Source organism: Lithobates pipiens, unplaced genomic scaffold, assembly GCF_037356315.1.
Source record: "Lithobates pipiens isolate NorthernLeopardFrog02 unplaced genomic scaffold, aLitPip1_a1.2 Scaffold_13, whole genome shotgun sequence".
Lineage (NCBI taxonomy): Eukaryota > Metazoa > Chordata > Amphibia > Anura > Ranidae > Lithobates > Lithobates pipiens.
The window spans coordinates 507,296,733-507,310,539 of record NW_027507718.1 but is presented as its reverse complement, the minus strand read 5'-3'; the positions used below and the strand labels follow the sequence as shown (position 1 = coordinate 507,310,539).

General features: G+C 42.5%; 1 protein-coding gene across 1 annotated transcript in view; it reads right to left on the bottom strand.

Annotated features, from left to right (window-relative positions):
• The window catches only part of LOC143975577 (5-hydroxytryptamine receptor 7), a 113,823-nt gene extending 100,234 nt beyond the window's left edge, over positions 1–13,589 (bottom strand). Inside the window, exons 1-2 of the mRNA XM_077478041.1 lie at positions 12,095–13,589; positions 9,237–9,802 (exon numbers count right to left, since the gene is read on the bottom strand). Of these exons, the coding sequence (XP_077334167.1) occupies positions 9,237–9,745 (509 nt within the window). The 5' untranslated portion in view covers positions 9,746–9,802; positions 12,095–13,589. The remainder of the gene's footprint in view (positions 1–9,236; positions 9,803–12,094) is intronic.
• Between the last annotated feature and the right edge of the window lie 218 nt (positions 13,590–13,807).

Sequence of the window (13,807 nt, the reverse complement as noted above, 5' to 3'; positions counted from 1 at the left end):
CAGGACTTTGGCTAGGCCACTCCAAAGTCTTCATTTTGTTTTTCTTCAGCCATTCGGTGGTGGACTTGCTGGTGTGTTTAGGATCATTGTCCTGCTGCAGAACCCAAGTTCGTTTCAGCTTGAGTACACGAACAGATGGTCGGACATTCTCCTTCAGGATCTCTTGGTAGACAGCAGAATTCATAGTTCCTTTTATCACGGCAAGTCTTCCAGGTCCTGAAGCAGCAAAACAGCCCCAGACCATCACACTACCACCACCATATTTTACTGTTGGTATAATGTTCTTTTTATGAAATGCAGCGTTCCTTCTACGCCAGATATACTTGGACACACACCTTCCAAAGAGTTCCACTTTTGTCTCATCGGTCCACAGAATGTTGTCCAAAAAGTCTTGGGGATCATCAAGATGTGTTGTGGAGAAATTGAGACGAGCTTTGATGTTCTTTTTGCTCAGCAGTGGTTTTCTCCTTGGAACTCTGCCATGCAGGCCATTTTTGCCCAGTCTTTTCCTGATGGTGGAGGCATGAACGCTGACCTTAACTGAGGCAAGTGAGGCCTGCAGTTCCTTGGACGTTGTTGTGGGGTCTTTTGTGACCTCTTGGATGAGTCGTCACTGCGCTCTTGGGGTAATTTTGGGCGGCCGGCCACTCCTGGGAAGGTTCACCACTGTTCCATGTCTTCGCCATTTGTGAATAATGGCTCTCACTGTGGTTCGCTGGATTCCCAAAGCGTGGGGAAATGGCTTTATAACCCTTTCCAGACTGATAGATCTCAATTACTTTCTTTCTCAATTGTTCCTGAATTTCTTTGGGTCTCGGCATGATGTGTAGCTTTTAAGGATCTTCTGGTGGACCTTACTGTGTCAAGCAGCTCCTATTTAAGTGATGCCTTGATTGTGAACAGGTGTGGCAATAATCAGGCCTGGGTGTGGCTAGAGAAATTGAACTCAGGTGTGGACAACCACAGTTATAGTATGTTTTAACAAGGGGGGCAATCACTTTTTCACACAGGGCCATGATGGTTTGGATTTTTTTTCACCTTTAATAATAAACACCTTCATTTACAAATTGCATTTTGTGTTTACTTGTGTTATCCTTGACTATTGTTTAAATTGGTTTGATGTTCCGAAACACTTAAGTGTGACAAACATGCAAAGGAACAGGAAATGAGGAAGGGGGCAAACACTTTTTCACACCACTGTATTTCTTTCCCTCCCTCCCTGTAATTAAACTGTGTGGTTTGTTTAATGTTATGCTTTATTGTTTTAGGTTGATGGATGATGGATGGAGGTGTCTCTGGTTCGTGAAGGTCGGAATGGTGGAAGGTGTACAATATATGGTGTGGAATGGGTTGGGCCTCTCTCGGTATGGGTACCTTCCCTATCTGGAAACAATGGGCTATCGGTCATTGGGCTGCCTTGGGCAACAAGGTGGCAATAGTTTGTCCCTGAGCTGGTGGGATCGCGGCTAGGGGCCAGGACGCCGAGGTGGTGGTGGTACAGCCGATGTGATAGCAAACCTTCCTTCATGAACCTTGGACATAGGAGTCTATATAGTTTATATATATATATATATATATATATATATATATATATATATATATATATATATATATATTTATTTATTTAAAATTTTAATTTATTTTTATAGTAATTTTGTTATGGTTGTTAATAAAGGGGCCATACGGGCAATTTAATCCAGAAGGTGTGGAGTGTTATTTCTTTAGGTATTTTAAAGTGGGTAAAAGGTTATGGGTTGGGGTTAGCAAGTGGGGGCGCATCAGCCATACCCCAGTCATGGATCTGAGGTAGTTGGATGTAAATAGGCACATGTCACATGACATCTGCATGCCCATAAACCTAATATGGGAATGTAAAGCGGGAGGACAAAACTGAGCACCCATACAGTAGGTGTCACAAAAGTGACCTCCATATTGCTTGGCCCCGACTCAGCAGAGGATCATGGATTCCCTGCTGACTGGAACAGACATGGTAATAGTACCCTAGCTGGAACAAGGACCTTCATGGTAGCCAAACCAGATATTATATAACAAAAGCTGCAAATAAAAACTTTACTTTTGAAATTATATTATCATTAAAGATTAGACATTTTAGTGATCCACATTTAGGAGGAACTCCAGTACTGGTACTGGTGCTTGGAATAACATGTGTTGGTCTGTAATTTTCTACCCTTCTCCTGTACACTGTGTGTCTCTGGAATTTCATTGGAGGGCATTGCAGCAGGTGCATTTACTATTTGCGGATGCCCAGCCTATTACATACCCCCTGGGCATCAGAGGGTGTCGGTCACTGCTGGTGTGTCTTATGTGGTGCAAACAACTTCCATAGAGTCAGTTTCATTTGGATGAAAGTTACTGCAGAGTGCACCTCCTGGCTACAATGAAACATACCTAGGGTGCAGGAACTGCAGCCATTGTGTTGCTCTCTCTGTGTGAACATAGTATTGTTTCTCAGTGTCCCAATGCGGTGCATTAATGCACACTAGGTGATGAGCACTGTCATGCATTATGGTAGGCAGGGCCGCTGATAGGGCAGTACAACCAGCCCTGTTGTACCGGGCCCGGCCAGCAGGGAGGGCCCGAGCAGCTTTTAACTTCTAGCTAAAAAAAAAAAAAGCTAAATAACAATATTAACCCGCACCCACTTGATTACCAAGGTATATAAGGAATATATATTCATTTCCTGGGCCCCATCAGGTTACCAGAGGGGCCCAGGAGGTGAAAGCAGAGGAGGGACTTTTTTTCCATTTTCGGGTGCAGGGATACAATTCCGTGTCGCATGCTGCTCTCAGTATACCTGCACAAACTAAAGTTCTCCCTGCTCACTGTATGCCTCTCCGGCAAATGGATATTACTGTTATACGGCTCCCTTCATTCAGTAAGTTCTGCAGCTTGAGGGACTTATCACTGAGGCGGCTGAGACAGACAGAGCAGCAGGAGTAATCTGGACAACGGCAGTGGTGCACAGGCAAGCAGTCCCCTGCACATACACACACACTGACAGGTCACACTATTGTAGAATGTGCAGTCCCCAGACTCTGTGTGCTCATGGTCATTATCATTATGATGATCAGGGCACAGTAGGTGCTGTATGGCTCTGTCAATGTAACATGGCTTTGTGGTGCTAACTTTCCTGATATATGGCTGTACTGTGTGTTACAGACTATAACTCAGCACAGCCATAACAAAGTCAGCACCACACAGTGAGATGCTACTTTTACACATGTGATGGGGGGAAGGGACAGTAAAAACACACAGCCAAGCTGCATTTTTACCACCCCCAAACCACTCCCCTTTGATAACCTTTCACCCAAGCTTTGCAATTAGGTCTTTTTTCATGCAGACCTGATTGAAAGCTCCATGTAGGTTTACAGGTATGAACTGACTTGTGTGCCTTTAGATCCACCTTCCTCCGTGTCCATTCAGGTGGGGAAAAAAAATTGGAAAAGAATATCCTTTTCTATTTTTCCAGACCTAAATGTGACAGATCAGAGGTAGCCTGATGTAAATGGACACAAGTCAGTGGTGTATGAAGACACAAACTGAATGGGCACAGATGTCAAAACACTGACATCTCTCCCATTCAGATGCAGTTATGATTGGTGGGGCGCTGTAACTGTTACATGTTCCAGCTCCTGCCTCCAGACACCCCCCCAGGGGCGAAACGAGTGGCGGGTTGTGGGCGGAGCCAGGGTGGGTTGTGGACGGGGTCAAGGGGGCCCCGTCAGGTAGGCTGTATGGGGGCCCATGATTTCTAACAGCGGCCCTGATGGTAGGCAGTCAAATTGTTATGAATTTGCTGCCAATGCAGCACAAGACAAATGTACATGACCCTTTTTGAAAATGCATCGCACCACAATGCATGGTATATCCATACCTCCTAACTTTTTGAGATGGGAATGAGGGACACCTATCAGAAAAAGTATACAGGCATAGGACACACAATTTTGCCACGCCCCCTTAAAGTAGAATTGTACAAAAAAAACAAGATTGGTTAAACCCACAAATGCTTTTTTACCACTAATATTCCTTTGGCTTTTGGAATTTACAAATGCAGCAATTTAGAAATCAGATGAAAAGGTTTAGCGCTGGAAAACACTTCTTGATAGACAAAAAGTGAATTTTATATACAATATATAGATCAGACCAAAATGAGGGACAAATCAGGAGGAATGAGGGACAGAGGGACATCCAGCGCTCCCGCATGTAGATTAGGAGGCAGGACACATGGATAGGGGGCGGTGCCCCTGCGCCCTGCATCACGGGCCGCTACTGCCTTTGATTGCCCCTAAATGTTAACCCCTTCCCAGCCAGCATCATTATTACAATGACAGTGCACATTCTTTAGCACTGATCACTGTATTAGTGTCATTGGTCCCCAAAAAGTATCAAAAATGTCAGTTAGGAGTCCGATTTGTCCACCGCAGTATCACAGTCCTGCTGTAAGTTGTTGATCACTGGCATTACTATTAAAAATAAATAAATACATAAAAATTCCATAAATCTATCCCATGTTTTGTAGACACTATAACTTTAATTGGGAAAAAGACCCTCTCATGTGGGATTTTGAAGGCAACCAAAAATGCATAGCCATTTATATATATATATATATATATAAAAAGACTTTTTATTACAAAACTCTAAATAGACATAGCCTTGTTAAAAACACACGTGGCCATATTTAGGCCAAGATCCATTGTACACATGAATATGCAGTTGATACTTTGGCAATGTTACATATCTCTTTGGAGGATTTGATGTTCAGCAGATAGTTTGTCCTGGATGTATGATGCCCAAGCAAACTATCTGCTGAACAGGAAATTTGATATTTGAATTTTTTTTATTGAATATGTTTTATAAAAGAAAGTAAAAAAATATAGATTTTTTTTTTTAATTGTCGGTTGTTTTTTGTTTATATCTCAAAAATAAAAACCGCAGAGGTGATCAAATACCACCAAAAGAAAGCTCTATTTGTGGGAAAAAGGGACTTATACATTTTATTTGGGCACAGTATCGCACAACAGAGCAATTGTCAGTTAAAATAACTGACAGAGTAATGAAGGGGTAAATCTTCCAGAGGTGAAGTAGACATGTGTTGTAGTGCGCTGAAATGCATTGTGCTCTACTGTACAATTCATTGGAGGTACCATTCACAACAAACGACACTGAGATGCACCATACATAGAGTAGGTGCATTGCAATACAGGGTGGTAACTTACAGTACATTTCCACAGCACACAAGTATGTAGAACTGACATGCTAATTTCCTTATTGTATTAAGTCATAATTAGTGTTGTAATATCAACTCTTACACGAGCAGTATGTGTACGGAAGAGGAAATTGTGGCTCTTGCTGTGCAATGTGATGTGGGTGAAAAACATGTAGCCTCTGGTTTACTGACTTTTACTTTTCACATTTAGGTAAAACTTAGTATTAATTTAGATAGATATGCTGTGTATCAGTCTAGACAGATGATGTCTTCTAACTGTCAATCACTGTTGAGTAGCTGCTACTGCAGCAATGTGCTTGCTCTACCTGAATCCTCCCATGGGCCAGTGTGGAGCAAGATAAAAATATCAGGGAGGATCAGGTAACCTCTCTTCCTTTGCATCTGTAAGTATAAAACTTCAGATAAATAAATATTAATGGCATAGTCCACCATTTGCAATAAAGAAATCAATGCACCCACATTGCAACCACAATCAGTATATGGTAGGTGCAATGCACAGGCTCCTCCATTGTTTGCATCCCAGCCCCAGATCCATTTGGAAGTACAGACCTTCTGTTATGGGGCTGGAGGAAGTAATCAATGGACTACACTTTTACTCCATTGAGGCCTGGGACTCCCTCTGCCATGGTGGGAGTCTAGGAGATAAGACTTGACTTGTAGTCTTTCCATTGGAGGATTTAAAACGTATCTGTGAATGAATGATGTAGCTGTACGAGTGGAGCCAAGGGGTGCTCCATTGAGAAGCACATTGCAAATCAATGAAGTTGAGAGGGGTGGTTTGGGGGGTGGGGAGTTGAGGGATGGGACCAGGTTTCATCCTACACCCTAAATATGGTGACCAAGAATACATTTCAAAGTTATATCAACACTATTTATTATTGTATGGTCCAAGATGTCTCTCATGTACTGTGGACGTGGATCCATAAATGGACTAAACCTGTCCATATGGGCCCTCTGGGTTAAAGTGAACCTATACTATACTGAGCAAAATAACACGTTCAAAGTGTTCTGGCTTAAGAGCACATTGTACTCTGCCATTGCTGACTGCTCCTTTAAAGGGTGCAACTTGCCTGACTATCATGCTGATGCTTTGGCCACAATGCTTACTGAGCCGCTGGCCCGGAACAAGATATAAATGATAACACTCACTTGATATTTGTTTACAGAAGGTTTGTTCCAGTATTTTATTCTAAAGTACTGAAATCCAACAATAGCATTCTTCCATGTTTCTCCAACACCTTTCTGCCAATCAGAGCTGGCCCTTTAAAGAGATGTAAGCATGGGAGGTCCGTAGGCGGACTCCTGATCATGTGATCTTTGTGATTAGCTTTCACAGTTATCATTGTACAGCTGGTGGGAAGGGGCTAAGCTGTGTGAATTCACCTTCTGAGCCTCCCCCCACCAATCACTTTGTCATTGGGCTGTCCAAGAAATTCTGGTGCTTTCGTGGCACTCTTTCTGCCTACCCACAATGCATTGCCCTGTGCCTGAGAAGCCAATCACCATGGCTGGCGAGGCCCAAGCACTCGTCATGGGCAGTATGGACACACATCGAGGCGAAAGGGGAACACATGGAAGGTACGTTATTTATAGCATGACTAGTAGTATAAAGAAAGTAGCAAATCACTTAAAAGCTGCATGTTTAAAAGAGGCAGCTCAGAATTTTTTTTAATATGACTTTCTTTATATTTGTTGCATTTTTTTTTTGTCACTTTTTTGTTTAAGTCATCCTTTTGAAGTAGTGGACATTATTAACGTAGATAGGCAAAGATGTCCATATGGGATTCACCATCTAAATAACAAGGCCTTTTACCTCTATGCACGTACAAAAATTGTAATTTTTAACATATATTACGACATGTGTGTATATGTACAGTCTGCATGCTTTTAACATGCATTATTGGCCATCAGTGGTCAAGCAGGAAATGATAATGAGGTCTTCCAGGCATCATAATGACTTAGTAATTATAAGTGGCAGGATCAGGGAATGGACCTTTCCTATTTACAAACCACAGCCATTTGTCACATAAGCTGAGAAGAAGACTGTGCTAAATCCTGGTGCTGTGTGGTGGATCTATAAGGAGAAGACCGTTAAGTAGATGACCAACTTACGGGACTGCAGATCTAAGGTGCTTTAGCTTTTGAATGTTGAGGTTTGAATACCATTTTATCATCTGTCTAGGTCTAAACTGTTTGCCATTATTGGTGGACCCCAAAAAATAGTTTTTTCTTCTTAAAACATAGTAGAATGATTGAAAGTCTTATTTAATTTAACCTTTCCCATTTATAAACCACAGCTACTTTAGGTAGTCACTTAAGCTGAGATGAATACTGTGCTATATCCTGGTGGTGTGTTAGCATTTATCATGTGTCTAGGTCTAGAACTGTTTGCTATTAGTGCTGTACCCAAAAAAGAGGTTGTATTTCTTAAAACACAGTAGAACGAAAGCCCTAGGGACTCCAAACAAGAGAGATTGTAGTGTCCAGGTATAGGATGTTCATCCGCCTGCTCGTCACGCAAACATTTTATACCATTAGCTGTTATGTGTTCATCTAAGTAGCCAGACATGCATGTTAACCAAGTTCAATTCTTACTACTTAAGTAAAACCTATTCATTAATCTTTTGCCTATCAGAGATCTTAGATGTTTCAGTTGGAAACAATGACATCCAATTTGCCTTGTCTATTTCACTGGTACCCTAAGAAGAACAGGTAACTTTTGGACTGGTCGGCAATCACGACCAAGTGGCCCTTTCATGGGAGGGAGTTTCCTGAGGGCTAAAAAAAAAATGTACCAATGCTGCTGTGATGGTTGGGCATGCTGAAAGAAGGACATGGTTTATCATGATATATGCCAAAAAACGGATTGCAAAGGATGAATTGAAAACTTAGAATTACTTTGAGCCAACAAGATAACTACTGCTCTGTGAAAATGACATGGACAAGCCCAACATACTGTATATTGTTTGCACTGGCCTGGGGGCAAATACCCCCTTGGCCCCTGGCACAGTCCTCCCCTTTTGGTACCACTACTGCCTCTATTTTATTCCTCAGTCTCACCCCCTGGTTCTAGTAGTTGCAAACATTTCCAACTATCGACATGTCAATCTTGCTCATGAGACCTGAAGTCATCTAGACATTGATGGGCACATAAAGAAAAGGTAGATGCTAAATGCATAGTATACAGGTAACTGGTGCACACAACTGATCTTTACCCAAGACTTATGGTAATATGTAAACCAGGAGAATGACACATTTGGCTCCAAGAATATTCAAAATATATTATTTTCTGTTAGAAAGCACTTTTTCTGGGGTCTCAAACACACATTAAAGTTCAACTGAACCGTTTAAACAGTTAAAAAAAAGCAAAATATATTTCATCTCCATAAGGCTGTCACATGAAAGTCTTAAAAATAATTTTCTATAGAAATGAGTCCCAATCTGAGTAGAAAAGCCTGTCCTCTGCCATCATGCTGCAGTGAGGAGGCTTGTTCTTTGTAAGGAAGCCGCGGTCTCTCTGCAGAGGTTCAACATGCCCTTTGCTGAGTCAGAGCTAAAGCTCTCCAATCAACAAGGATGTGAGCTTTGCTGATTGCAGAACTAGATATCTGACTTAGTAGAGGGAACATTGGACCTCTGCAGAGAAGCAATTTTTTCCACACAAAGAGCAATGGTCCTTCTTGGCAGCATGCTGGCAGGGGACAGACTTTTCTACTAAGGCTGTGGCTGCTTTCTAAAGAACTGTAAAATATGAATATACCTGAAATATGTTCAGCTGATTTAAAATGAAACTTCAACTGGACTTTAATCCTAAAGATGAGGTAACAAAAAAGGCATATTGTCCTCTTTGGTTCCCACTAAACAAATATTTCAGCACTGCCCTAGACTAATGGTTTTCTCAGGATATTTTAAACAATGTAACCTACAAACCTTACACATACTTCAAAAAGACCAGCCAACCCTACATTTGATGCCCCCCATCTCTTACCTGTCCACACTGATGACGCACAAGGTCATGATTGATGCTGTACAGCACATGACGTCCATGGCTATAAAAACATTGCAGAACACTTTCCCAAAGAGCCATTTTCCACCAACCAGGTCAGTGATGATGACAAAGGGCATTACCGCGATGGCCACTGACAGGTCTGCCGCCGCCAAGGACACCACCAGGTAATTGGAAGGTTGTCGCAGCTTCTTCACAATGCACACTGAGATAATGACCAGACCATTGCCAGCAATGGTGAATACAGTGATGATCGACAGAACCACACCAATGACAATCTTTTCGATGTCCCCATAGGGCAAAATTTCCTCTCCGCAATTGGTAGCGTTGGTGTGATTTGTCAGAGTGACCAAGTCTTGTTCAGTAGAAGATAAGGGTCTGTCAGTCATGAATGCAGGTGGGAGAAGGTGTTGAGGGGGACAGGGGGACTCCACACTGTGCGAAGAATGATGGACGGATGACAGCTGAGTTGGCTGGACCTGTATCAACATCCCCTCTTCCTGAGGTCCTCACAGATGCCAAGCTTGCCAAGATGCTCCGTTGCTCTCCTGAAGAAGACAAGAGTATTGTTCTGAGTTCCGACACTCAAGGCAAAACTACAAGGTGCATTGAGAAGAGCCACAGGAGCTCACACATATGTCCACCATTAATATTTCATGTACATTATCATGATTAATGAACTATCCTCCACACTTTTGACATTGCCTTATTTCACATGTCAGAGCATTCAGACACACATGCCTGCCTAGGATTACTTCTCACCCCTGTGCTTTTTTTCAGACTTTGAAGCGCATTTTCTTGCTCCCAATTGTCATTACAAGCGACATCCAAAATCTCTGAGCACCAGAGCACAGCTCCCTAGACTATATAGAGCTGTTAAGCGGGTTCAGCAGGTCTTAAACAGGGTTTCCTACTTTGATGAAAAATTAAAGGGCAATCTGGAAAGCAGTGCAAGTCAGCAAACAGCAAGCAAAGCCAGCCTGGACTAGGGTTGAACAGAAAAACGGGGTAGGACTATGGATCAGGTACTGATCCTGCCTTCTTATCAAGTCATTGGGCATTCCTCCAATATGGATCTTGCTTTTTTTTTTAATTTGTCCCAGACTTTTTTTTGTCCTTTGTGTTTAGCAACATAACATAGTTTCTCAAATTCAACCTCAAATTTCATTGATGTCCTGAAAGCTCTAAACCAGGACAAGCGTAGACCAGCCATTCTCAACCCTTTCAACAAAGAGGAACCCGTGCAATAACTTTCCACTCTCTGAGAACCCCTACTAACAATGACTATATCTAGACATGTGATTCATTAGTGTGATGGTCAGTGGCAATAATTCTCCTTACACTTGTGGTCATTGGGAAGAATTCCCCCCCTTACAGATATCTAAAAAGATCAAAGGTGTCAGTGGAAGCTTACCAGAGAGGCAGAAATTGTTCCTTGCTCAAGGAACCCCTAGCAAATTCCGGAGGAACCCTATTTTAGAAACCCCGATCTAAACACTGGTGGGCACATAAGGAAGGTAGATGCTAAAGGCAAAGTGTACTGTTAACTTGTAGATGCGCCTGGTATTTATCCAATTCTTACCCAAGACATTTGGGAATATGTTAACCAGGAGGATAACAATTATGGCTCTAATAATATGCAAAATCCAAGCTGTACTAATGGTCTCAGTGGGAGCTTATCTGAGAGGAATACATTGCTCATTGCTCAAGAAACCCCTAGCAACTCCTGGAGGAACCCTAGGGTTCCATGGTGCCCTGTTTGAGAAACCCTGATCTAAACATTGGTGGAGACATAAAGAAGGAGGAAAGACGAAGTGTATTGTTAACTGGAAGATGCACCTGATCTTTACCCGATTCTTACCTAAGACACTTATGGTAATATGTAAACCAGGAGGATGACAAATATGGCTACAATAATATTCAACATCCAAGCTGTGCCAATGGTGTCAGTAGGAACTTATCTGAGAGGAATACATTGCTCATTGCTCAAGGAACCCCTCACAACCTCTGGAGGAACCTTAGGGTTCCACAGAACCCTGGTTGAGAAACCCTGGCATTGACAATGTAATCAAGTGCTACTAAATAGCTAACTGATCTCCAGGTAGAACTTCAAATTTGGAGATCTACCCCCACCAATTTTTGGTCTTACGAATGTTCCTAATTTTAAACATCGATGAACTTCGGATTTGGAAATCTACCCCGGCCAATACCCGGTCTTGTGTATGTTCCTAATTTTAAAACATTGATGAGCTTTAAAAAAAAAAAAATCTGTTTTTGTAGTGTTAAATCCCATTCCTTCTATCTGTTCAAATTGTCTTGAATTTTTTTAAGCTAATGTTTCTAACGAGAAGGCAGATAACGTGTCAAAATATTTTAGAATCAAATTACTTTTAAATGTAGTGCATTATAACACGTGAAGGTAAAATTGTAGCTATCCAAATTTTTTTTTTTAGCTTAATTAACTAATGGTCCCTGAAGTCATTTTTAACTGTTTGCAGCCATGCAGTAAAGTGATCTTTGGTATTCTGAGACATAATTGAAATGACAAGCATATAATGCACCAGCTAAGTGCCCCCCCCCCCCCCCTTAGAAATTCCTTTTAAAATATTAGCAACTATGTCTCAGCTGTAAGAACCCAAGACGTGCTGCAGGGCTTTATCAGCTCAGGGGTTAACCTATGCATTAACTGTTTGTGACGCTTTTCCCCCTTCGGCCGGAATAAAGAGCCAAGCTTGCATCTTTATGTAACTTAATGTATAGATGTTATGTAAGGGGCAGCCATGCGTGGCAAATAGACAGATAACCTACATTTGTCAGCCTACACATTCATGCCATGTTACCTTCAATGATCAGCGCTGGGTCTTGGCTGCGCTTTAGAAGTCCGGGGCACAAAGTCATCTTCCTGGCATGTGCTGATTTGGGAAGAAAAGGATTGGCATCACATGAGATGTCACGGGTCTCGGTTGTTGGGGGAAAATCTTGTGGTCGCCACAACCTCAGGTGGTGCCATGAAAAAAAAAAATGCTTTCGTAAAAGTGTTTTGTATCTTCACAGCTGGATAGAGAACTTAAAACATCTGCATGTGGTCACAATCTCAGGCACCATGGACCACTGTGCCAAGCTGGTGGACCTCCAGAGCCCAAGATCAGTTTGTAGCCACTGTCATTGGTGGTATGTAGGACACGGTCATCTGCTTAAAGATGCAGACTGCAGTGCTGTGGAAAGTTGTGGCAGAGTAAAATATGTCTCTTGTTGTCACATTCAAGATTTGTATGTACTCAAGGGTACCAGGGAGAAGCTGGTGGACCTCCAAAATTCAAAACTAGGTCATGAACACTGTCAGTGGTACCATGTAGGACATGGTCACCTGGTTACAACTAAAGCAGTGCCTTAGAAAGATGTTCCAAAGTAAAATGTATCTCATCCAAAACTAGGATGTACCCACAGATGCCAGGGAGAAGTGTGCCAAGCTGGTGGAAATTCGGTATTCAAGATCAGGTTGTTGTTGTTGGTGTTATGTGGTGCCTGGTCATCTGGTTATGGCTTACAGACAGCATTGCCATAGAAAGGTGAGCCACAAAATGTGTCTTTTAGTAACATTCAAGTTCCAGATGTATCCCCAGGTGCCAGTGCACAATTCTGGTGTGCCTCTAGTATTCAAGAAATGGATGTAGTCACTGTCACTGGTGCCATGAGGGTCATGGTCATCTGACTACAGCTGAAGACCGCAGTGCCGTAGCAAGTTGCACCAAAGTAAAATGTGTCTCTTATAGTCCCATCCGGATTCAGATGTACCCGTAGAACTGTACCAGCCCTAGCAAGTCTTCTGTAGTCCTAGCTGGGCACAGATCGTTTCTAACCTGGTCGTAGGTGCCGCAAACAACTGCAGAAAGTCTTCTGTGCAAGATCTTTGGGTACCTAGTGTCCAAGGTGCCATGGAGATCAATATGTAGAATGGATAGACTCTTCTATATTCATATCAAGAATCTTTTTTGCACTTTAGGTGTCATACAATCCAAAAGAATCTTTTATAGTCACAGCCTGGCAAAGATTGAAGGTGGTAGGGCTGCAGGCACAGACTCAGGTGCCAGGGGTGTTGGGTCTTCTTCAGCATAAATAGCTACAGCCTCTTCTGTGATAGCCCATCTCTCGAAATCTAAGGAACTTCTCCTCTAACCATCTTCTTCACCCACAGCACAGACTGTTTCCTTATCCAGCAGGCAGCGTGCAGTGCTGCTCTATGTATCTGCCCACTCCAGCCGGTGAGCCCAGCCTCAGCTCTCTCCTCCTGTCACTCACGTTGTATGTCTCACAGTTGGAAGTCTACTATGTGTAAAGTGCAGCTCGTGCTCAGCTCTGAGCTGGATTAATGACAAAACTTACCGTCTCCCAGCGAGGGGCAGCCGCAGCTCGCACAACTTCAGATTAATTGTCAGCGTCTCCTTTCGGTGGATTCTGCTTTTTTTTTATTGTTCTTCGCCAGGAGTAGTAAAATCTGGTCCGTCGCTGTGCCTAGTCAGTGTCGTTTTCTGGGACGCATTGTTGCAAAATGT